Source organism: Pleurodeles waltl, chromosome 11, assembly GCF_031143425.1.
Source record: "Pleurodeles waltl isolate 20211129_DDA chromosome 11, aPleWal1.hap1.20221129, whole genome shotgun sequence".
Lineage (NCBI taxonomy): Eukaryota > Metazoa > Chordata > Amphibia > Caudata > Salamandridae > Pleurodeles > Pleurodeles waltl.
In genome coordinates, this window is record NC_090450.1 from 29,223,812 (window position 1) to 29,249,352 (window position 25,541).

Below are 25,541 nucleotides of genomic sequence, written 5' to 3' on the forward strand. Positions count from 1 at the left end.
CTTGTGGGTCTCTCGCCAGGTGCTCTTACCCAAAATCCTTTGCAAACCTCAAAATTAGGCAAAAGCATCTCCTTTTCTTCACATTTCGGTGATGGAAAGTTCTGGAATCTAAGAGGAGCCACAAATTTCATTCCACCAAGCGTTCCCCCAAGTATCCCAATAAAAATGGTATCTAACTTGTGTGGGTAGGCCTAGTGCCCGTGACAGGAAATGTCCCAGAACACAACGTGGACACAGCACATTTTCCTAGAAAAAATTACCTTTTGTTTTGCAAAGTGCCTAGAAGGGATTTTGGCCTCCATCTCAGCCTGCACCTAGGAAAACCGACCAAACCTGTGCATTTCTAAAAACTAGACACCTAGGAGAATTCAGAATGGGCTGACTTGTGGGGCTATTACCAGGTTCTGTTACCCAGAATCCTTTGTAAACCTCAAAATTTGGCAAAAAAAAACACTTTTTCCTCACATTTCGGTGATAGAAAGTAATGGAATCTAAGAGGAGCCACAAATGTAATTCCACTGAGGATTCACCCAAGTCTCCCGATAAAAATGGTAACTAACTTGTGTGGGTAGGCCTAGTGCTCACGACAGGAAGTGCCCAAAACACAACTTGACAACATCACATTTTCCTAAAGAAAACGGACCAGTTTTTTGCAAAGTGCCTAGCTGTGGATTTTGGCCTCTAGCTCAGCCGGCACCTAGGAAAACCTACCAAACCTGGACATTTCCAAAAAAAAAGACACATAGGGGAATTCAGAATGGGCTGAGTTGTGGGGCTCTTACCAGGTTCTGTTACCCATAATCCTTTGCAAACCTCAAAATTTGGAGAAAAAAAACATTTTTTCCTCACATTTCGGTGATGGAAAATAATGGAATCTAAGAGGAGCTACAAATTTCGTTCCACCCAGGATTCACCTAAGTCTCCGAAGAAAAATGGTACCTCACTTGTGTGGGTAGGCCTAGTGCCCGCGGCAGTAAGTGCCCCAGAACAAAATGTGGACACGGCACATTTTTCTAGAAAAAACTGACCTTTTTTTTTGCAAAGTGCCTAGCTGTGGATTTTGGCCTCTAGCTCAGCCGGCACCTAGGAAAACCTACCAAACCTGTGCATTTCTAAAGATTAGACACCTAGGGGAATTCAGAATGGGCTGAGTTGTGGGGCTCTTACCAGGTTCTGTTACCCATAATCCTTTGCAAACCTCACAATTTGGCAAAAAAAACACTTTTTTCCTCACATTTCGGTGATGGAAAATAATGGAATCTAAGAGGAGATACAAATTTCATTCCACCCAGGATTCACCTAAGTCTCTGAAGAAAAATGGTACCTCACTTGTGTGGGTAGGCCTAGTGCTCATGACAGGAAGTGCCCAAAACACAAATTGAACACATCACATTTTCCTAAAGAAAACAGACCCGTTTTTTGCAAAGTGCCTAGCTGTGGATTTTGGCCTCTAGCTCAGCCGGCACCTAGGAAAACCTACCAAACCTGGAGATTTCTAAAAACTAGACACGTAGGGGAATTCAGAATGGGATGACTTGTGGGTCTCTCGCCAGGTGCTCTTACCCAAAATCCTTTGCAAACCTCAAAATTAGGCAAAAGCATCTCCTTTTCTTCACATTTCGGTGATGGAAAGTTCTGGAATCTAAGAGGAGCCACAAATGTCATTCCACCAAGCGTTCCCCCAAGTATCCCAATAAAAATGGTATCATACTTGTGTGGGTAGGCCTAGTGCCCGTGACAGGAAATGTCCCAGAACACAACGTGGACACGGCACATTTTCCTAGAAAAAAATGACCTTTTGTTTTGCAAAGTGCCTAGAAGGGATTTTGGCCTCTATCTCAGCCTGCACCTCGGAAAACCTACCAAACCTGTGCATTTCTAAAAACTAGACACCTAGGAGAATTCAGAATGGGCTGACTTGTGGGTCTATTACCAGGTTCTGTTACCCAGAATCCTTTGTAAACCTCAAAATTTGGCAAAAAAAAACACTTTTTCCTCACATTTCGGTGATAGAAAGTAGTGGAATCTAAGAGGAGCCACAAATTTAATTCCACTTAGGATTCACCCAAGTCTCCCGATAAAAATGGTAACTCACTTGTGTGGGTAGGCCTAGTGCTCATGACAGGAAGTGCCCAAAACACAACTTGACAACATCACATTTTCCTAAAGAAAACGGACCAGTTTTTTGCAAAGTGCCTAGCTGTGGATTTTGGCCTCTAGCTCAGCCGGCACCTAGGAAAACCTACCAAACCTGGACATTTCCTAAAACTAGACACATAGGGGAATTCAAAATGGGGTGACGTGTGGGGCTCCCACCAGGTTCCCTTAATGTTCTGATGCTGGTGGGGACACAGGCTGTTGCTCATATGTGAGTGGTTGCCGAGTGGCAGGTCCTGTTGCAAATGTTCGATCTCTATTTGGCTTCTAAAAAAGATAGGGTCTTGCACTTGTCCTACCATGCAACACTTACATGTGTGACATAAATAAACACTTATTCTTGGTATCAATGCCAAAATGGGATTCATGAGTGTCCAAATCATTTTAATGTAGTCCCTTGATTAGGCTTTCTTGTCCTTAGAAATATGTGTGCATATGCACATCACTCTCACACCTTGACCTCAGATGCAGGTGTTGGAGCATGGGGTTTCACTATCACTTACTCATCAGTCAAGAACCCCGCATACAGGTCAATGGATCTTTGATGTTGACAGAGCTTTAAGGAGCTGATGTCACTATATAGAGTCATCAATTATCATTTCTTTTAGTTCCGTCAATAAAGAAAATGTGAGTTCGATGGTTTTATTTACAGATCGTTTAGTTGTTCATTCTTCTATTAAGGTATTAATGTTATTAAGGTATTAAGGTTTGAGATAAAAAGTTGGAAAGTATTCTCAGTTCAAATAACAGCAGACCAAGAAATAAGCTAAGACTTCTCATAAAGAGCTGTCTAAGAAATCTCAGTAAAGAGTCTACTCTCAGAGAGTCTGGGATAAGGGACATACACCTACTGCTCCCAGTCTTAGGAAGGGGAAGCAAAGCATATACCTCTGGTTGGTGAAATGCACAATGTGAAACCAGAAAACCTGGGCTTAATCCCCACTTTCGCAAATTGTGTGATCCTAGGCAATAGTTTTATTTCACTTTCACCCCTTTTTCTTAATTATCACTTAAACAAGGACCTCAGAATACATGATTTCAGGATGCAGGCTGTAAAAAAAATAATGGTCAATTTATGTCACTGCCTGTGATGTTACATCTTATAGGGCGACGCATGATCCCATTCTGCCCAGGGCCTCAAAAATACTAGAACCGGAACTGGGACGATTTCCTTGCATGGAATCAAGAATCTCGAGACATCATGCACAGAAGGAGAATAAAATTGTTTCATGTTATTTTCCACGATCATGTGCACGTGAGCGGTTCAGTTCGTCATCTCAGAGAGCACTCGAGAGTCAGAGGTCGAGGCGACTGTTGATTGAATTTTTCAGGACAGAGTTTTTTCAGGAAGAGATGAATGTTACCCAAAACTGCTGCACAGCAACCAGCTTGTCACCCAGAAAAATAGACATCACCTTCCAAACTGAAGAGCTGTCAATGACACACGTTAATAACACCTGGGCGTTGGCGCGGCCATTCTTAACAAACACGTGTGCCAGAACTGAGCGTCTCGTGGGAAAGTTCACAGGAGACACATAGGTCAGAGAGAAAACACTGTGCACTGTTCAATGCACATGACTTCTCTGACTGGTTTACTTAAGGCCAACTCTCCTTGAGTGCCCGGGAGAGGAGGATGGACTGAAATTGGAACAGGGAAGCACTGGGAGTGGTTTCCAGGAGAGGGAGGGATGAGTTGAGACGATCAGAACTAGGACGCACTGTCAGGAGTCATCAAGTGACAGATGAGCAGGAGGTTCTGAGACAGGAGAGACGGTGAGAGGAGGTAAAAGGGCGAGGAAGAAATTAATGCTACAAAGAGAAACAGAGAGCGAGGTGGAATATAAGTGAAGGTTCAGCCTGTGTTGTACCCCAGGTAAAAGCAGGTGTCCGCCATGCCGCCCCTGGGTGCTGTGTTACTGGCCCTGGTGGTTACTCTTATCGCAACGCAATATCTCAAGCTTCAGTTGTTGAGAAGACGGTATCCTCCTGGCCCAACCCCGCTCCCCATCATCGGCAACCTGTGGACCCTGAAATGTGAGCTTCGCTATGAGACCCTCATGCAGGTAAGAGCAGCTGGGGAGGGCAGGTCCAGGGGATCGGGTGAGTCCAGGGTGGACACCACAGCACTGGCTGCTGCTGTGGGAGGACACATCAGTCGCACTGTGGCTGAAGGCAGGTGGTGTATTTCAGTGTTACAGGTGGGGAGTGGAGAACTGATGTGTTGCACATTTCATGGTGCGAACTGAGGCACTGATGGTGAAGTAAGAGTGCTCTGGCAACCCTCTCACACTAGCAGCCACCAATTCTTCAGCTCTTCACTCTTACTGTATAGGGAGTGAATGCAGGCAGCACTGGATCTCAGTAAGAGAGAAAACACTGACATTCATACACAAGCATCTCACTTGTGAAGGGAGTGCATCATGACCAGGATGGGCAGTGGCAGCATCACTTGGATCTTGGGCAGGCTCTTATGTTCAATCAGCAGATCCATAGGGCAGCACTGGCACCTGCTGAGGCTTTGCAGTTCTTTGAGATAAGTTATGACAGTTTCCCACTGAACAGGGCAGTCTCCCGCCTCCTCCTCAGTTTGAAGCACCAGCATCTTGAGAATTGCTACACAAATACAATAACATATCTAATTCTTTCATATTAGTGTGTGCACAGAGATTCACAAAACTTAGAGATATGAACTGTTCCTCTGGCTGAAAGGGATAGCATGTATACAGAATTAGAGTCCATTGGTGACAGACCAACAAACCAACTAGTGTTTGTGTTGCCCTTCAACATTTAAAAGGAACCAACCAAATCCAGCTTCACTCTTCTAGGCACATATCTGATTCTCATGGTGAACAAAATCCCACAACTCTACCAGCATCTCTAACTTCAATCTGATGTGATACGTCCTATATTGCTACCAGAAATAGTATATTCATTTCAGATAGTCCAACAGGGAGCTGTTGAAGGGTTACACGCTCTGCTGGAAATATTGGAAAGGAGGTTGTGGGGTTCAGGCTCAGGCAAATGGTCATTCCTTGCTGTGGGTGCTGTTGTCTCAAGGCCCGAGGCAGGTCTGCTTGGATTAGCTTCTGTTTAATCAAAGGGTTTGCTGGTTTGAACCAAATACACAACTACCTAAGCCTCAGTAGAATGTAGAGATATCGGGAGAGGTTGGAGTAGCACAGGGACCTTCTAAGGACAAAGGGAAAACAGCCACCAGTACGATTCACTGCTGTAATCCACAACTTAAACTTGCACGGATACATCGTGGCTCCTGGCAAGAGTACATCAACTCCTTATGATTTGATGTCTCTATGGACACACGTCACACTACGGGGAAGGGATTGCTTTCATGTCAGGCTTCATAGATGTCTGAACACCGAGGGTATAGCTAAAATGACCAATAACCTGTATCTGTCGATCATCTGGGTCCAAACAACAGTAGTGTCATACAGCATACATGGGAATCGTTGAGACAGACACTGGAAAGAGGATAACTTTGTGTTAACCCCATCTCCAGTACAGTCAAGCAGTCACCTAAGAGGCAAGTTCATCATCATGCAGAAAATCTGCCTGGGAACACTAGATATTTGTCTCCAGCTCTAAGAAAGTGAGGGGCATATTTACTTTTGCACAAGGCAGCACCACAAGCCATTTTGCTGCACTGCCCTGTGTCAAAAGAAAAGGGTAGGAATGGACCATATCTACAAGATGTGGTGCATTCTTGTCCTTTTCCCCTGCGCTGGTGCACAATGACCTGCCATGACCTAATGCAGTCACCCTTGTGCCATGGTGTGTTGCGTGGATGATTGCTTTTCTGTGCAGGAAGGGATGCCTTCCAGCACAAAAATAATCACAAGAGGCGTTTTCCTCTTTCTGTGTGTGCTGCAGAATCCATCACAGAGAAACAGGAGAAAATGACTAGAAATAAAGGTATTTCTCTACATTGTGCCTCTCTTATGCCTCCCCTGGGGAGGTGAAGGCTTTTGATGCATCCCTAAACATAGAACACCACTTTGATGCACAGTAGGGCAATGCAGTGGCTTGGGTGGTGTTGCCTTACTCCATAGCTACAAGGCCATGAAAAGCCATGCAAAGTGGCTTTTTTGTGGCCTTGTAGATATGGGCCTACACCATCGTCATGTCAAAGAAAGTGACACATAGGCGGCACAAGCCACTTGTAAATATGGCCCTTAGTCTGTCGGAAATGGAGCAATATTGGGAAGGGCAGCACAGGGTAGTGCATTAAAATGTTTAGTGCAAAAGCCTGTTGTTTCTAGGATACATTAGGCCTGATTTAGATGTTGAAAGTAATAGGTCTGCCACCACTTTTTCAAAGGAATCCCGGTCTGCAGGCTTGGCAGTCCACCTGCCAGATGTAGATGTTGCCAGTCCAATAGACATTAAATCGCTCAAGTCTCGCCGACTCCGCCAAGGATTGCCATTGGCGACGGCACCCTGAGAACCTGTGGCTACTCCGGTACCCCAACCACACTTACCAACATGCAGATTTGGATGTGGGTTACTGCCAAGCAAAATGTGGTGGTTCGACATCCACTTCTGACTTGGCAGATTACGGCTGGGGAGAAGTGATGGCACCTTTTTTTCCCAATTTCACTGTTTCTGACTGGACACAACCACTGTATCATGGAGAAAACACCCCCTCTCCCTGGACATGAAGGTTTGGAACCCACATTGGCTGTGTGCGTTTTTTGGGGGGTGTCACTGCACATGAGGTCAGGACCACTGCAGGCATCTACATGTCACAGTAATTTTTTAAAATAATTCCAGCTGTGTGTGTGGGTCAGTACGTATATGTGAGGATGCAATGTGATTTGCTGGGTGTGGTGGAGGGAGCAGGAGTGAGTCATGTGGTTGTGTGAGTATGTGTGCCACTTGCATATGGCATTAACATTGTGTATGTTTTGTTGTGTTGCTGCATGCAACATTCAGGTGAACGTTGCTGTGTAGCGGTAGTTGTGATGTGTGTGCTTGTGATGTGTGTGTGTGTATGAGTGTGTAGTTGTGTAGGATGCTGTGGTTGTGTCATGTGTGGGTGCAGTGTCAATAGTGTTTGTATGTTATATCATGGATGCATGTCAATATGTGTTTGTGACATGTACGTGTTGTGAGGGGTGGAATGGCAATGGATAATGGTGTGTATGTGTTGTGTCGTGTCATGTGTGATGCAGGAGGATACATTTGGCAAATGTACATTGTTTTTGTGGCGTACCTCTGTTCCATAGCCACAGCCATTGTCCGATGTCCACTGGGTCCCGTGAAGTCCTCTCTTCGTCAGCAAACCACCCCCAGTACACCACTTGCAGGACTGTAACATTTAAATATAGTGGGAGGAACACTGTCGACTTGACAGTATTCTCGGGTCTGCCGCTGTGACGTTTTGATGGTAACACCACCACATCTAAATCAGGCCTCATGTGTCATATGATGGGGGTTCCCTTCCGTCTTCTGCTCCATGTGACAGCTCCAACATATGTTCCATGGATATGGACCACAATAGAAACTTGTTGGTAAAGTTTTCAGGGCTACATAATTAAATATAGAGGGGGCATACACCCCACTTGCAGAGCCTAGTTAGACTCCGACCACATCGCCTGGGGCTGTCACACTAAATAAAAGAGATGGGGGTCAGGTGGCCCACCCTCCCGAGCCTTAAAAAAGCCCATGGAACCCCCATCCCCTCGGGCTCCCTTAGTGACTTTGTAAGAGGCTCCCCTGGTTTGTAGTGGATACCTAAGGTAACAAAACCTTATACCAGGTCCAGTTATCCCCTATAGTGAAATGCAATGCTCATGCAATGCCACTGTAGTTACACAGTACTCACACACACAAAACAAAATACTCAGAGTTACAAAATAAAGGTACTTTATTTTGGTGACACAAATGACAAAAATACCTTAGAGACTATACTCCCTTATACAAATTATATACACTGGTATGCAGAAATAGCTGTAAAACAGTTAGAAAACAATGCAAATAGTGAGAATCACAATAGTTAGAAATGGACCTGGGGGAACACAAACAATATACTAAGAAAGTGGAATGCGAAAGTCGGTTTCCCACCTAGGCAAGTGTATTGTGTAGAGGGGCGCTGGGAGTATTAGAAAACACCAAAGGTAAGTAATAGAACCCACCCCAGAGCCATGGAAAGCAGGAGTAAATAACACAAACTTTCCTAGAACACACAGAAGAACATGAGAAAGAAGATATTGCAAGAACCAGAAAAGACTGCAAGACACCAATGATGGATTCCTGGACCTGAAGACCTGTGGAAGAAGAGGACCAAGTCCAAGAAGCACTGAAGAGTCTATGGAGAAGAGGAGCTCCTGCTAACCTGGATAAAGGTGCAAAAGAAGAACCATTGGTGAAGAACAACAGTCAGTACTGCACCCAAGAGAATGGATGCAGGTTCCTGGTTGGTGCAGATGATGTCCCACGCCGGATGGATGATAGCAGTCTGGTTTGCATTTCTGGATTCCACCAACAAGCCTTGGCACTTGCAAAGCTCGTGGTTAGCGGAAAAAGGTGCTGCCCAGGACCAGGAAGGACCTGGTGGACTCTACCCAGGAGGGGGAATTAGAGGGACCTCTCAGCAACTCAGAGACCCCTCAGGAGACCAGGCAGCATGCACAGGAGTCCCACAGCAGGGGGACAAAGAAGGTGCAAAGGAGGCCCACTCAGCACTACAACAAACGGTCCCACACTTCCAGAGAACCACCCAGGAAGCTGTGCGTCGCAGGAAGGAGTGCTGGGGGTTGGAGTTGCATAGTGCATGAAGAACTTCATGGAAGGATGCCAACAAGCCTTGGCAACCGCAAAACACTCTGTGCACAGGGGTACTGTCTTGCATTGGGAGGCAAGCTCTTACTTCCACCAAAGTTGGACAGTATGACGTCAGGACCGCCGGGACCACTTCAGCCCAACACAAGTGATGCTGGATCCACGCACTTTGTCAGGAGAAAGGATCCATGCCACTGGTCGTTACTGCACAGGGGTGCCTGCTGATGCAGGGGAGTGACTCCTTTACGTCAAGGGAGATTCCTTTGTTCTTCTGGTACAAGCTGAAGGCAGGCTGTCCTCTGAGGATGCACAACTGGGAAACAGTTGCAGTTGCTGGCAGGAGCTGAAGATACAATGTTGCAGAAGTCGTCTTTGCTTCTTTGTTGCAGTTTGTAGAGTTCCTGGAGGCACCAGATGCAGTTTCTTCAGTAAGAAGGTGATTTAAAGGATGCAGAGGATTCCTTCTGGAGTCTTGCAATCCGATTCTGAAGAACCACCTGAGAGAGAGACCCTAAATAGCCCTGAAAGGGGGATTGGTCAGCTACACAGGTAAGCACCTATCAGGGGAGGGCTCTGAAGTAACTTGCTTGCACTGGCCACTCAGATGCTCCCAGAGTGCCCTGCCAACATGGGATCCAAGATGGCAAAGCTCAGGGACCCTCTTCAGGAGCTAGGAGCACCACCCCTGGGGTGGTGATGGACAGGGGAGTGGTCCCTCCCCTTTCCTTTGCCCAGTTTTGCACCAGAGCTGGGACTGGGGGTCTCTGAACTGGTGTAGACTGGGTTATGCAAGGAGGGAACCATCGGTGCCCTTCAAAGCATCTCCAGTGGCTTGGAGAGGTTACCCCTCCCATGCTTGTAACACCTATTTAGAAAGCGAGAGGGTGTAACACCCCTCTCCCAAAGGAAATCCTTTGTTCTGCCTTCCTGGGCTTGAGCTGCTCAAGCAACAGGAGGGCAGAAACATGTCTGAGAGGTGGCGGCAGCTGGGGCTGCCTGGAAAACCTCAGAAGGCTATTTTGGCAATACTGGGGGGGTCCTCTAAGGAGCCCCCAGAGTGCATGGAATCATACAACCAATTCTTGCAAAAGCATTGGGGTATGAGTCCAACATGTTTGATACCAAACATGCCTATGTTCGGAGTTACCATTATGTAGCTGGACATAGGTAGTGACCTATGTCCAGTACACACATAAAATGGTGTCTCCGCACTCATGAATTCCTGGAGGTCATGGGGGCACCTGTGCTGGTGCAGGGGTGCCCTCACACACAGGTACTTTACACCGTGCCCTCAGGGCTGAAAAGCCTTCTACAGGGGTGACTAATACATAACCTGGTGCAGTGTAAATGGCAGTAAAAGGGTGCATACACCTTTTCACTCAGGCTGCAATGGCAGTCCTGTAGAAGCCTTTGCATGGGCTCCCTATGGGTGGCAAAAGAACTGATGCAGCCCATAGGGATCCCCTGGAACCCTCAATGCCCTGGGTGCCCAGGTACCATATACTAGGGACTTATAAGGGGGCACCAGTATGCCAATTTTGGTTGAAATACTGGGTTTCCAGTATGCAGTCATAAAATTCAGAGGAGAGAGAGCATAATCACTGGGGTCCTGGTTAGTAGGATCCCAGTGAACACAGTCAAACACACAGACATCAGGCAGAAAGGGGGGGTGACCATGGCAAAAAGAGGGTACTTTCCTACAGACTTTTTGCCAGGAAGCACACTACATGTACATAGTAGTTTGCCTGCACTCACTGGCGTGGTCAGGAACAAATACGTTTGCTCCCATCTGGCATCTCCTGCTCTCAATATATGTTTTGGTCCTGTGGTGTGGAGTCCCTTGTGCCAGTAGACAAACCCTAGGCCGCACACGGCAAGGCTTTGCAAGTTGACTGACCCTTCTTTTATTCTGTCCTGGATCTTCTCTAACATCCTGTGTATTCTACTTATAAGAGGGTGAACTGTCCCTGGAGTCAATATTGATTGTGTCAGATCTAAAGGTCAGTAGAATGAGAAGTTACCAGTGCCTTAGGTTTACCTTCCAGAGATGTAGCTTCCATTGGTGCAGCAGGTTCAGTTGCACCTGGGCCCAGAAGCCTAAGGGACAACGGAACCCTGATTAATGATGTATTTTACAGTTCAAACAGCAGTTGGGGCATTTACTTCCTTGCACTAGGGTGCATGACACACTGGCTGCACCACTGTTACTGTCACTCATACTTTAACACCTTTGTCAAACTGGGAGATGATTCCTCAAACTGCTTGAAGAAAAGCAATAGCACCTGTAGGGCATGATTCCCTAGATTTAAAAATGGCCAAACAGAAAAAAATGTCAGTTAGCTGGTTTTAATGTGATAGTCAAATAATAGAATACCTTACAACCAAATACTTAGTTGACTGACTTATTTCTTGTTGCTTAAATGGTAATTAAAGACAGAAAGTGTTCACTTTTGGCATTCAAACAATATATAATGACAACATGATGGTACAAATAAACACAAACAGTGGTGTTTGATGTAGTGCACACAGCTGTGACCAGTGTAAAATGTCCATTTCCTGCAAATCAGATGCACTTATCAAGAACTATGGTTGTCTTTTTCACTTTAAAAAATATAGGCCCTCATTCTGACCCTGGCGGTCGGTGATAAAGCGGCGGCCAAGCCGCCAACAGGCCGGCGGTCTAAAATATTCAATTCTGACCCTGGCGGGAACCGCCAACACAGCCCGCCAACTTAACACTCCGCCCGCCACAGCGGTACAAACAAACAGCGCGGCGGTTCCCGCCAACAGCCAGGCGGCAGACAATGTACCGCCCACCCTATTACGACCCACCAATCTGCCACCTTTTCCGGGGCGGGAGCACCGCCGATAAGAACACGGCGGAAACAGACTACGAACGGGAAAACGCTCACCTCTACGCACTCCACGCGAGATTCCGGCAGCATGGGACCAGAGTTGCAGGTCATCCCCGCACTCCTATTCCTGCTCATATACCAGGAGCACGCCCGGCGGCGCCGAAGACATCGGTGAGTACTGCACCTACGACACAGGGGAGGGAAAAGATTACCGGCACACACCCACCCACCCACACCCACTACAACACACACATCAATGCATTCCCACAGATCACTGTCACAACCCACAAACCACCCCCCTCCGAAATAATGCAAAGACCAAAAGAAGAGATCATAAACGGGCAGATATATTGAAATATGGACACCAGTAATCGCAATAAATAAATAAACTATATACAAAATATATACAGCTACTAAATGTAGTCCAACCACTGTCCGTGGATCACAGGGTTCCTGTGCAAAGGGGCAAGGCCCAGTCCCACGACAAGAACTCCACGGAGAGAACACTGCAGGGGCATCAGCAAGAAAATCGGACAGGCACCTCAGGGGGAAGGGAAGGGGGGGCACCTCAGCCACTTGAGTACACAACGCCAGATCCACGAGGGGACTCCATGACCACTGGCCCATCCTGGGGAGAGCAAAGCCACAGTCCAAACAGTCCATACAGTGGGTGGCCTGCCCACTGGGCCATCCTGGGGAGAGCAAAGCCACAGTCCATACAGTCCATACAGTGGGTGGCCTGCCCACTGGGCCATCCTGGGGAGAGCAAAGCCACAGTCCATACAGTCCATACAGTGGGTGGCCCGCCCACTGGGCCATCCTGGGGAGAGCAAAGCCACAGTCCATACAGTCCATACAGTGGGTGGCCCGCCCACTGGGCCATCCTGGGGAGAGCAAAGCCACAGTCCATACAGTCCATACAGTGGGTGGCCCGCCCACTGGGCCATCCTGGGGAGAGCAAAGCCACAGTCCATACAGTCCATACAGTGGGTGGCCCGCCCACTGGGCCATCCTGGGGAGAGCAAAGCCACAGTCCATACAGTCCATACAGTGGGTGGCCCGCCCACTGGGCCATCCTGGGGAGAGCAAAGCCACAGTCCATACAGTCCATACAGTGGGTGGCCCGCCCACTGGGCCATCCTGGGGAGAGCAAAGCCACAGTCCATACAGTCCATACAGTGGGTGGCCCGCCCACTGGGCCATCCTGGGGAGAGCAAAGCCACAGTCCATACAGTCCATAACAGACCCCACTGCCACTGGAGGAGGCAAGTTGGCCAGAGGACATCCTGCAGCCCTGCCCGAGATAGATCCTGCCCTGCCACGTCTGCCAAAGGGCCAGCGGTTCTTGCCTTGAAGGGCCCAGTTCAGCGGTTCCTGAGACGGCGGGGCCCAGCGGAGCGGTTCTTGAGACGGCGGGGCCCAGCGGAGCGGTGCTTGAGACGGCGGGGCCCAGTTCAGCGCTCCTTGCCTTGAAGGGCCCAGTTCAGCGGTGCTTGAGACGGCGGGGCCCAGCTGAGCGGTTCTTGAGACGGCGGGGCCCAGCGGAGCGGTGCTTGAGACGGCGGGGCCCAGTTCAGCGCTCCTTGCCTTGAAGGGCCCAGTTCAGCGGTGCTTGAGACGGCGGGGCCCAGCGGAGCAGTTCTTGAGACGGCGGGGCCCAGTTCAGCGGTGCTTGAGACGGCGGGGCCCAGTTCAGCGGTGCTTGAGACGGCGGGGCCCAGTTCAGCGGTGCTTGAGACGGCGGGGCCCAGTTCAGCGCTCCTTGCCTTGAAGGGCCCAGTTCAGCGGTTCTTGAGACGGCGGGGCCCAGTTCAGCGCTCCTTGCCTTGAAGGGCCCAGTTCAGCGGTTCTTGAGACGGCGGGGCCCAGCGGAGCGGTTCTTGAGACGGCGGGGCCCAGTTCAGCGGTGCTTGAGACGGCGGGGCCCAGTTCAGCGGTGCTTGAGACGGCGGGGCCCAGTTCAGCGCTCCTTGCCTTGAAGGGCCCAGTTCAGCGGTGCTTGAGACGGCGGGGCCCAGCGGAGCGGTTCTTGAGACGGCGGGGCCCAGTTCAGCGGTGCTTGAGACGGCGGGGCCCAGTTCAGCGGTGCTTGAGACGGCGGGGCCCAGTTCAGCGGTGCTTGAGACGGCGGGGCCCAGTTCAGCGGTGCTTGAGACGGCGGGGCCCAGTTCAGCGCTCCTTGCCTTGAAGGGCCCAGTTCAGCGGTTCTTGAGACGGCGGGGCCCAGTTCAGCGCTCCTTGCCTTGAAGGGCCCAGTTCAGCGGTTCTTGAGACGGCGGGGCCCAGCGGAGCGGTTCTTGAGACGGCGGGGCCCAGTTCAGCGGTGCTTGAGACGGCGGGGCCCAGTTCAGCGGTGCTTGAGACGGCGGGGCCCAGTTCAGCGCTCCTTGCCTTGAAGGGCCCAGTTCAGCGGTGCTTGAGACGGCGGGGCCCAGCGGAGCGGTTCTTGAGACGGCGGGGCCCAGTTCAGCGGTGCTTGAGACGGCGGGGCCCAGTTCAGCGGTGCTTGAGACGGCGGGGCCCAGTTCAGCGGTGCTTGAGACGGCGGGGCCCAGTTCAGCGCTCCTTGCCTTGAAGGGCCCAGTTCAGCGGTTCTTGAGACGGCGGGGCCCAGCGGAGCGGTTCTTGAGACGGCGGGGCCCAGCGGAGCAGTTCTTGAGACGGCGGGGCCCAGCGGAGCGGTTCTTGAGACGGCGGGGCCCAGTTCAGCGGTTCTGGAGACGGCGGACGGTCTATGGCCAACTGCTCATTGCCTGGTGGTGCCCTCCTGGGCAGCGGGGATGGTGCTCCTTCAATGCCCACCTGGGCTGTGGGTGGTGGGGCCCTCCTGGCCAGCTGGGCTGGGTCCTCCCTGGGCAGCGGCTATGGGGGTGGTGGGCTCTCCCGGGGCAGCTGTGCCGGTTCCTACCGGGGCAGCGGCTATGGGGGTTGTGGGCTCCTCCTGGGCAGCAGGCCTGCTGCCTGACCTCTCCGACTTGCTGCCCTTGCCCTCCTTAGTAGTGGGCCTGTGGCCCTTTCCTCCCTTTGGAGCTGTGGCTGGTGACTGTCTCTGGGTGGTGTCCGGGGGGGATGTAGAAGGCGGGCTCCTGCGGCGCCCCTTCCGCCTTCTGCTCCTCTTCCCAGGGGGTGGGCTGGCTGTCCCCTTGCTGCTGGGCGAAGATCCAGACATGCGGGCTGGCGGGCTCCAATACCCCTGCACCCTTGTCAAGGGGGCTGCAGGGCTGGTGGTGGCTGAGGTGCTCTTCTTACCCCGACGAGAAGGAGGGGGGGGCTCAGGGTCAGGAAAGAAGTTAGTAGTGGCGAGGAAGAGCTTCTTGGGACAATGGAGAGTGGTAGGTACAGTGGGAATGGGAGTGGAGGGAGAGGATGTGGTTGTAGGTGAGTCACGTTTGCTGTCTTTGGGTGCAGGTGCAGGAGGGATAGGCTGTCGTGAGGTGGATGGCTGTTGGGTGGGTGGGTGGCTGCGTTTGTGTGGTGTGGAAGAGGGGGTGACAGACACAGTGGGAGAGGACACAGGGGACGTGTAAATGGCAGTGGGGGTGGTGACTGCACGTGTGCGGACTGGAGTGGAGGGTGTGCTGGTGATGGAAACACTGGCTGATGGTGAGGTGAATGGAGGTGTGAGTGTAGACGTCACAGGGAGGGAGGAGGGAGACGAGGAGGTGGGGGTCACAGAGGTGGTAGTGACTGTTGGCATGTCTGCATCGGAATGTTGCGTGTGTGAATGTCTGCGTGATCTGTGGTGCTTATGTTTGGATGAGCTTCTCTTGGGTGTTGAGGTGTGTGCAGGCTGGTCTGATGGTGTGGGTGGGACAGGCAGAGGAACAGGAGACTGGGAGGAGGGAGTTAGTAGAGGCAGGCAGGAGACAGGGACAATGGCTGCCGTCAGTGCTGAGGCCAGAGCCTGGAACGATCGCTGATGGGCAGCCTGACCCGAATGAATGCCCTCCAGGTACGCATTGCTGCGATGAACCTCCCTCTCCACCCCCTGGATGGCATTCAAAAGGGTAGTCTGCCCAACAATGAGCGTTCGGAGGAGGTCAATGACCTCCTCACTGAGGGCAGCGGGGGTAACAGGGGCAGGGCCTGAGGTGCCTGGGGCGAAGGAGATGCCCGGCTTCCTGGCAGAGCGGGCACGGGCGAACGCTGAGGGGCTGCTGGGAGGGCGGAGATGGTGCGCTGGGTGGCGGCTGTACCTGTAATGGCGGGGGGCACTGATGGTGCCACCCCGCAAGGGAGCCCCCTTCCGAGGACGTGTCCGTGTCGCTGCAGGCTCCAGTCGTCCCCGTCGTGGAGCTCCCCTCGCCCTCCGTCTCACTGGTCCAGTCTGACTCTGTGGCATGGCCCTCCTGGGCCATGTGAGATGCAGCTCCCTCCTGCCCCGATGCCACTTCTCCTCCGCCTGATGATGCTGATGCACACAAGCACAGAAAGACAAACAAAAAGGGGGGGGGAGAGAGAAATAAAGGGATATTGATTACATGGATCTCCGGTACAGTTAGCGGACATGACAGACACAGATGCCCCCTGCACTAAGTTGCGCACTTGGGGTCCGCTACGCATTCCGTGGAACATGCCCTACACGCCTAGAGTTGACAACTGCACCCATGGATGACACGGCCCAGGGATGGCTGTACTGACAAACTACTGAGGGTGGTGGCTGGGGACACAGGGGCTTACGGGTGTGCCCAGCCTACAGATATCGCCCTGGCCTAGGGGGACCCACAGCCCTCCTCCCCCACCCAGACACCTCCACTGCGCGACAACAGAGTAGATAATGCTTGGACTCACCCCCTTGTGTCTGCTGTGCTGCCCTCACGCGCCCATCCAAATCAGGGTAGGCCACCGCCAGGATCCGGAACATCAGGGGGCTCAGTTGACGGCAGGCACCCCGCCTACGTTGGGAGGCCATCCCCAGCAGAGACTCGGCGGTCTTCTTGGTCCCGCGGCGGATGTCCTCCCACCTCTTGCGGCAGTGGGTGCCCCGTCGATGGTGGACCCCCAGGGTCCGGACTTCCTTGGCGATGGCACGCCAAATCCCGATCTTCTCATGGGCGCGGACCTATGTGACACGTACAGGGAGGGAGAAATACCACGTTCAAGTTTGTCAGCATTTTCCTTTCCAGTGGCCCAACGCCCCCATCCCCGCCAGGCCCCCCGCCAGGCCCAACATGCCCCCCATCCCCGCCAGGCCCCCCGCCAGGCCCAACATGCCCCCCATCCCCGCCATGCCCCCCGCCAGGCCCAACATGCCCCCCATCCCCGCCAGGCCCCCCGCCATGCCCAACATGCCCCCCATCCCCGCCATGCCCCCCGCCAGGCCCAACATGCCCCCCATCCTCGCCAGGCCCCCCGCCAGGCCCAACATGCCCCCCATCCCCGCCAGGCCCCCCGCCAGGCCCAACATGCCCCCCATCCCCGCCATGCCCCCGCCAGGCCCAACATGCCCCCCATCCCCGCCATGCCCCCCGCCAGGCCCAACATGCCCCCCATCCCCGCCAGGCCCCCCGCCATGCCCCCCGCCAGGCCCAACATGCCCCCCATCCCGCCATGCCCCCCGCCAGTCCCAACATGCCCCCCATCCCCGCCAGGCCCCCCGCCATGCCCCCCGCCAGGCCCAACATGCCCCCCATCCCCGCCATGCCCCCCGCCAGTCCCAACATGCCCCCCATCCCCGCCAGGCCCCCCGCCAGGCCCCCAAGCCAGCCAGTGGCCCCAAATCCAGATTGAATTAAACTCACTTGTTGGTCTGGAGGACCGTAGAGTAGCGCATACTGGGGGAGGACCCCATCCACGAGTTTCTCCAACTCCTCTCCAGTGAAGGCAGGGGCCCTTTCCCCAGGTGCAGCAGCCATTGTCCCTTCCAGACCGAGGTCACAGCAACACTTGCAGTATAGGTCCTCTCCTGTGAAAGTTCAAGTCGCAAGTGGATAAGTAGATAGAAAATGGCGGTGACGTCCGCGGCGGTGCGTACCGCGGCGGTGCGTCCCGCCACCGCCGGCGACCTTCGCCATTGGCTCCTGAAACCCATAGGCTTCAATGTTAACCAATGCGGCTTTGCGCCGCGGTCTTCGCCCGCCGCCCGCCGCGGTGTGCCACGCCAGCGCATTGACCTCACATCCCATTGTCACACTTCACAGGTCAGGCAGCCGCCATTTACAGGGCCCACATGGCTCAATTTCAACTGCGTCACACAGGCCTAGGCCTTGCATAGCCACTCAGACACGCCATTCACTGCATAGAGAATCGTATACTGTGCTAGCTGTGAGTACGTACCTGTGGGTTGCTTGACTGTGTGCTCCATGTTGTCCTTCCTAGGCACCGTCCGCTGGGTTGGGCGAGGAGACGGATGAATCCTCCCGTGTACCGACCGCTGGTGGACCTGTCGACAATGGAAGAACGCCACATTATCCTGACCTACCGTCTTAACCGTGCCACTATCCATGAACTGTGTGCCCAGCTGGAGCCCGACCTGATGTCCCCCATCCGCCAACCCACAGGGATTCCCCCTCTGGTGCAGGTCATGTCAGTACTCCATTTCTTGGCAAGTGGGTCATTTCAGACAACCGTGGGAATTGCTTCTGGGATGTCTCAGCCCATGTTTTCGAAGGTGTTATCCAGAGTGTTGTCTGCCCTGATGAAATCCGTGAGGAGCTACATCATTTTCCCTGAGGTGGGCGAATTGGCTACAGTGAAGGGTGATTTCTACACCCTTGGACATATTCCCAACGTAATTGGTGCCATTGATGGGACCCATGTGGCTTTGGTTCCCCCAAGAGACAGGGAGCAGGTGTACAGGAACAGAAAAAATTACCATTCAATGAACATCCAGGTGGTGTGTTTGGCTGACCAGTACATCTCGCATGTAAATGCCAAATTCCCCGGGTCAGTGCATGACGCCTACATCCTAAGGAATAGCAGCATCCCTTACGTGATGGAACAGCTACAGAGACACCGTGTATGGCTAGTGGGGGACTCTGGGTACCCCAACCTGTCGTGGCTACTGACCCCAGTAAGGAATCCCCGGACCAGGGCAGAGGAACGGTACAATGAGGCCCATGGGCGTACTAGGAGGGTGATCGAACGCACCTTTGGCCTCCTAAAGGCCAGGTTTAGGTGCCTGCATATGACAGGTGGATCCCTAATGTACTCACCTAAGAAGGTGTGTCACATCATCGTGGCCTGCTGCATGCTTCACAACCTGGCTTTGCGCCGCCAGGTGCCTTTCCTGCAGGAGGATGGTCGAGACGGTGGTGTTGTGGCAGCGGAGGAACCTGAGGAGAGTGACGAGGAGGAAGACGACGGGGCTGAAACAGACAACAGGGACAGAATCATTGAACAGTACTTCCAATAGGACACAGGTAACATTTCAAAGATAATTTAGTAAATGTTAACTACTCTCCAGCATCTCTGCTGCCTGTCTATTTGCCCCAGTGTATGATGACTGAGTTTTGGCTTTTCCCTCCCTATTTCAGATCTGGGGTCCCCACTACGAGTCCTGTGCTTCGTTTCCCCATGGACTACAGCTTTGTGGCAGCTGTTTGTTGACTTCACCATGTACAAGGACATATTTGCACTGTCATGTCAATTACAATCTATTGAAATCACAGCCAGACTCCAGATATTTTGGTGCAAAATAGGTGTTTATTTAAGTGCTCAAAATGGGATGGGTGGTTTCAAGTGGGTGGGGGCTATGGTGAAGGAATGTCCATGGCAGAGTCCAGAGTAACAGTCACACAGGTGCATTGTCCAGAGGCCTGTGGAGAGATGGAGCATGGGCAGTTCAAGGATGGACAGGGTGACAATGTGGGACAGTGGGATGACATCAGGTGGTATCCATTGCTGGCGGGGGTCTTGACATCCTACTCTGTCTTCTTGCGAGATCTCAGGGCCCTCTTGCGGGGTGGTTCTTCTCCTGCAGGAGGTGGGGGTCTGGTGGGCTGCTGCTGTGCGGGGGCCTCCTGTCCACTAGCGCCGGCGGAGGTGGTTGGCTGTTCTTGGTCCAGGCTAGTGGCAGGGGCCCTTGGGTGTTGTTCAGTGTCCGCCCTGGTGTTTACGAGGTCCTGCAGCAGCCCTACCATGGTAACCAGGGTGGTGTTGATGGCTCTGATGTCCTCCCTGTACCCCCGATAGTGTTCCTCCTGCAGTGCCTGGATCTCCTGGAACCGGGCCAGTACCGTCGCCATCGTCTCCTGGGAGCGGTTGTATGCTCCCATGATGGTGGTGAGGACCTCGTGGAGAGTGGGTTCCCTGGGCCTCTCCTCCCCCCCCTGTCGCACAGCTGCCCTCCGAGTTCCCCTGTTTCCCTGGGCCTCTGCCCCCTGGCCGGTGTGCCCACTACCACTGCCCCCAGGTCCCTGTTGTTGTTGGGGTGGTGGGTTATCCTGGGTGCCCTGTAGTGGTAGACACACCGCAGATTGACGCGCCCTGGAGACAGAGGCATGGGCCCGCTGGGTGGGAGCTGTGCTGGTGTTCCCAGAGGGGTTAGGGTCTGTAGTGGCCTGGGCCTGTGTGAGGGGAACCGACTGTCCAGAGGTCCCCGATGGTCCGGGCTGGTCATCGGTGTCCAGGTTGACAGAGCTGCTGTCATCGCTGACGGCCTCTTGGGTGGGGGGTGTGGATAATTCTGGCCCCTCCGCCGCGGTGTGTTGACGGTCGGGTCCTGCAGGGGTATAGAGGTATGGTTATAGTTTCAATGTGTGGCATATGGGTGTATCTGTGGGTTCTCGTGTCCCCAAGTGCTGGCATTCGTGTGTGGGGGCTTTGGTGAGGGTGGCTTGTGGGGGGGATGTGTATATGCATTGGGCATGCTTTGGTGATGGGTGTCCATGCTTAGTGGACGCATGCAGGCCTAGGTTTTGGGATGTGTGGGTTGTGATGGTGAGACACTGGCGGGGAATAGGTGTGCTGGGGGTGGGGGTGAGGATGGTGGTGGGGGTGAGGATGGTGGTGGGGGTGAGGATGGTGGTTGGGGTGAGGGTGGGGGTGAGGATGGGGGTGGGGGTGAGGGTGGGGTTCGAGGATGGGGGTGAGGGTTGGGGTCTGATTTGGCATGCAGGTGGGGGGGAAGCAGTATTGAAGCTTCAACTTACCAGTATCCATTCCTCCGCCGACTCCTGCGAGGCCGTCAGGATGCAGGATGTTCAAGACTTCCTCCTCCCATGATGTGAATTGTGGGGGTTGAGGTGGGGGTCCTCCGCCAGTCTTCTGCACGGCGATGTTGTGCCTGGATACCATGGAACGCACCTTCCCCCGTAGGTCGTTCCATCGCTTCCTGATGTCTTCCCGATTTCTGGGGTGCTGTCCCACTGCGTTCACCCTGTCGACAATCCTCTGCCATAGCTCCGTCCTCCGGGCAATGCTGGTGTATTGTATCTGTGTGCCGAACAGCTGGGGCTCTACCCGAACGATTTCCTCCACCATGACCCTGAGTTCTTCGTCTGTGAAGCGGGGTTGTCTTTGGGGTGCCATGGGGTGGTGTGTATGATGTGTGGGGTGGAGTATGTGTATTTAAGTGAGTTGAGTGTGGTGGTGTGTGTTGTTTTGTGTGTGGATAGTGTGTGGGTGATGGTGTTGAGTGGCTGTTATTTTTTGGATGCTGGTGTCTCGCTCTTGCCTTCGTTACGAATTTTTTAGCGTAGGGGTTTGTGGGTGATGTGGGTGTGTGTTTTATATTGTATTGTGTGTGTGGGAGTGGTGTGTGTATGTGTATCAGGTGTGTGGGATTCAAATCGTCCAATGTGGCAGAGTTTTGTTCGTTTGTGTGTATTCTGACCGCGGCGGTGTGTCCCGCCAATGGAATACCGCGTTTGAATGACCGCCGCGTGGATTCGTGGGTCGTAATGGCATGGGCGTATTTCTGTTGGCGTGACGGTGGAGGTTTTGTCACCTCCACCTTTCCGCCGACCGCTGGTCTGGCGGTCTGTTGTGGCGGTCGGATTTTCGGAGGTTTGCCTTCTGCGGGTCAGAATGACCGTGGCGGGTTTCCGCGACCGCGGCGGGATTATGGAGGATTTCTGACCGGCGGTAGGCGCCTTTTACCGCCGAGGTCAGAATGACCCCCATAGTATTGGTCTATCTGTCCTAGTGATATAAGTATTTTTTTTTCTATTGTCCTCATTCCCCATAGGCTATATGAGAAACCTGCTTGCTTATCAACCAAGACAAAATAATTTTTTCTCGGCCAGGGGTTGCCCTCTCCTCTCAAGCAATCCTCAGACTGTCCCAATTCCATAAGGATTTCAGAGCAGGGTGTATAATCATTGGACAAGTAGCACAGAACCATTTCAATTCCTGCATTAATTTAAGCAAAATTATATACATCAATGACCTAATTTCCAATTCAATAAAGGTACCCAAAAATTCCCCCGCATCCTATCCTTTCCCCCATTATTTGATCCAAATCTGCTGTACAAAAAACATCCCTAAGCCATTCTGTGTGGCCTGGAGGGGCCTTCGACATCCATTTTCTACATATTTCCCACCTCGCCAGCAATATTGCATAGAATACAAACTTCATGTCTATGGATGTATCCCGACCAGGCCGCCCCTGCCGATCATTTCCCGATTCAATATACTCGAAATTGTTACATACTCCTTCCCAAAAATGTCGAACATCAAAACATTCCCAAAACATATGAATATCTGTTGCTTGAATTAAACCACACTTTGGACATTTCACCTCCTGCCCTCCTTTCATTTTGGATAACTTCTCAGGGGAGATATAAACTCTATGTATCGTGTAGTAGTGATTTTTTCTCAGAGCGGCAGGTTTCACAATACCATAGAGCAATACTAGCGACTCTTTCCACCACCTCTTAATTGACTCTTCTGGGAAAAATTCTCTCCACAAGTCTATGGGAAGTTCAAACTCCCCGTCTACCCCTTCTAGGATCCCCCAATATCAGGCTGACACTCTGTGGGGACCTACTAATGGGCTCGGAATGATCTCGCTCAAAGGATTGGACATACCAACACCTTCCTTAATCCCCTTAGCCCATTCTCTTATTTGCAAAAACTTCCACCTAGACAAAGAACCCCCGTTTTCAACACCAATTCTTCCCAGGAAAGTAGAACCCCCTCCAGAAACAAATCTCCCCAGTGCTCTAACCCAGCTTGTTTTATCGGTAATGCTAAAATATCTTGAAAGCATTCTGGGGTACCCGGGGAATCCCAGATAGGTGCATTAAAGTTATAATAGGTGAGTTATGCCAATTGTCTAATCTGATACCAACATTCTGCCAATCCTCGCATAATTTTCAGCCTTAACTTTTGGAAGAATTTAGGGTCCCCAAATTTAAAAATAAAATTAGTTGAAGCGCCTTTGATATAAGAAGCCATTATCTTAAACATTCAACCCGTAGTCGTGGAGTCTGAAACAAGGAGGAAAACTCTAAAGTTTTTAAAAAGAAAAGCCCAAGCATAATATTGCAATTCTGGTAATGCCAAACCACCCTTTTCCTGACACCGATGCAACTTCCTCTGAGAAATTCTAACCCCTTTAGAGTTCTAAATAAAGTCGTTTATAAGGCGCTGCATTTTTTCTATATATTTTTTCTGCATGAGGAGTGGAGAAGTAGAAAACAAAAAGTTCCACTTTGGAAGGATAGACATTTTCACCAAATTAACCCTGCCAATAATCAATAAAGGAAGATGGGTCCAGCCTTGTAATAAACTCTTACATTCCAGCAGCAATTTTACCTGGTTCCTCTCCGCTAACTGGTTAATGTTTTGAGGTATCAAAATTCGCAAATATCTAATTTCCTTCTGACAATAAACAGATTTATAATCCATATTCCAAGCCATAATCTCTGTTTTTTCCAGATTTACTTAGTAACCAGAAACCTTACCAAACTCTTCAGCCAGCCTAAGAATCTCAGGAAATGCAGTTGATAGATTGTCTGTATAAACCAAGAGATCATCGGCAAACAAAGCGAGTTTCCTCTCCCAACCCTGACAACAGAAGGGGGAGATCACCATATTCCGCCGAATCTTCCTCGCAAATGGCTCCATATATAGATTAAATAATACAAGAGATAACGGGCAACCCTGTCTAGTGCCCCTAGCTATAACAATAGGACCAGTAAGATTCCCATTCACAAGTATTCTGGCTGTTGGAGCCCTGTAAGTCTGATTTACTACCCCGCAAAAATTACTTCCCAGTTTAGCTTTTTTTAACAAAAGCTTTAAATAGCCCCAATTTACTTGATCAAAGGTTTTCGCTCGCTGCATCAATAATAATCCCCAAAGGGGAGTCAAAAGATACTGCCATATCTATAGCCCCAATCAGTTCATATGTCAGCTCGTGGAGGTATCTACCCTTCGAAAAGCCCTTCTGGTCCTAGTGTATTAAACTATTTGCTACTCTATTTAATCTATCCGCCACAATTTTGGTAAACAGCTTATAATCGCTATTCAATAATGAGATAGGTCTATAGGATGTACGATTAGTCGGGTTTTTGCCGGGTTTCAAAATCAATGTAATAACTGCGTCATTCCATGAGGAGGGCATATCTATCTCGTTTGAGAAAACCTTGCCAAACAACTCAATCAAAATTGGGATTATTGAATCGCCTAAGACTTTATACACCTCCACCGCAATACCATCGGGGCCCGGGGCTTTCCCTTCTTTATCCCCAGCTAAGGCCGCCCACACTTCCCCAGCCGTCATAGGGCCATTAAGAAATTCCTGGTTTTGTTGCGAAATTTCTGGTAACATATATTGAGCTAGCCAGTCCTCCACCAACTCTTCTCGCCCCTCCGCATGTTCCATATACAGAGATGAATAAAAGTCCTGAAACTCACGTTCAATATCCTCACTACGTGTCAATTTTACACCTGTATCCTCAACCACTATTTCCTTAATATGATTCCTAACCTGATCTAATTTGGCTTTCCAGGCTAGCAATTTCCCCGAACTTTCCCCATATTCAAAATGTTTTAATTTGCTAACCTCCCATCTTTTAACAACTCGCGCCTGTAGAATATTAACCAGTTGTGTTCTTAGCTCGGCCAACTCCACTCTGCCTACCTCCTCCTCCTGAGTCCCATCTCCTTTACCAACCAACTTCTCGGTTTTTATTAACATTTCCTGTTCTAAAGCGCTTATTTTGTCTCTAAACACTTTGGGGGTGATTCAAAGCTTGGCGGACGGCAGAGGCCGTCCGCCAAGGTACCGCCGACAAATGACCGCACCGCGGTCAAAAGACCGTGGCGGCCATTCAAACATTTCCTCTGGGCCGGCGGGCGCTCTCCAAAAGAGCGCCCGCCGGCCCAGCGGAAATGCCCCTGCAACGAGGACGCCGGCTCAGAATTGAGCCGGCGGAGTTGCAGGGGTGCGACGGGTGCAGTTGCACCCGTCGCGTATTTCAGTGTCTGCTTTGCAGACACTGAAATACTTTGTGGGGCCCTCTTACGGGGGCCCCTGCAGTGCCCATGCCATCGGAATGGGCACTGCAGAGGCCCCCAGGGGCCCCGCGGCACCCCCTACCGCCATCCTGTTCCTGGCGGGAGACCCGCCAGGAACAGGATGGCAGTAGGGGGTGTCAGAATCCCCATGGCGGCGGAGCGCGCTCTGCCGCCATGGTGGATTCTCCCGATCAGCGGAAAGTCGGCGAGAGACCGCCGACTTTCCGTTTCTGACCGCGGCGGAACCGCCGCGGTCAGAATGCTCGAGGGAGCACCGCCAGCCTGTTGGCGGTGCTCCCGTGGTCGGTGACCGCCAGGGTCAGA

The 25,541-nt window shown here is 51.8% G+C and overlaps 1 protein-coding gene across 1 annotated transcript in view; it reads left to right on the forward strand.

Annotated features, from left to right (window-relative positions):
• Positions 1-3,823: 3,823 nt before the first annotated feature.
• The window catches only part of LOC138265293 (cytochrome P450 2J5-like), a 272,214-nt gene continuing 250,496 nt past the window's right edge, over positions 3,824-25,541 (forward strand). Inside the window, exon 1 of the mRNA XM_069212899.1 lies at positions 3,824-4,220. Coding sequence (XP_069069000.1) covers positions 4,050-4,220 — 171 coding nt within the window. The 5' untranslated portion in view covers positions 3,824-4,049. The remainder of the gene's footprint in view (positions 4,221-25,541) is intronic.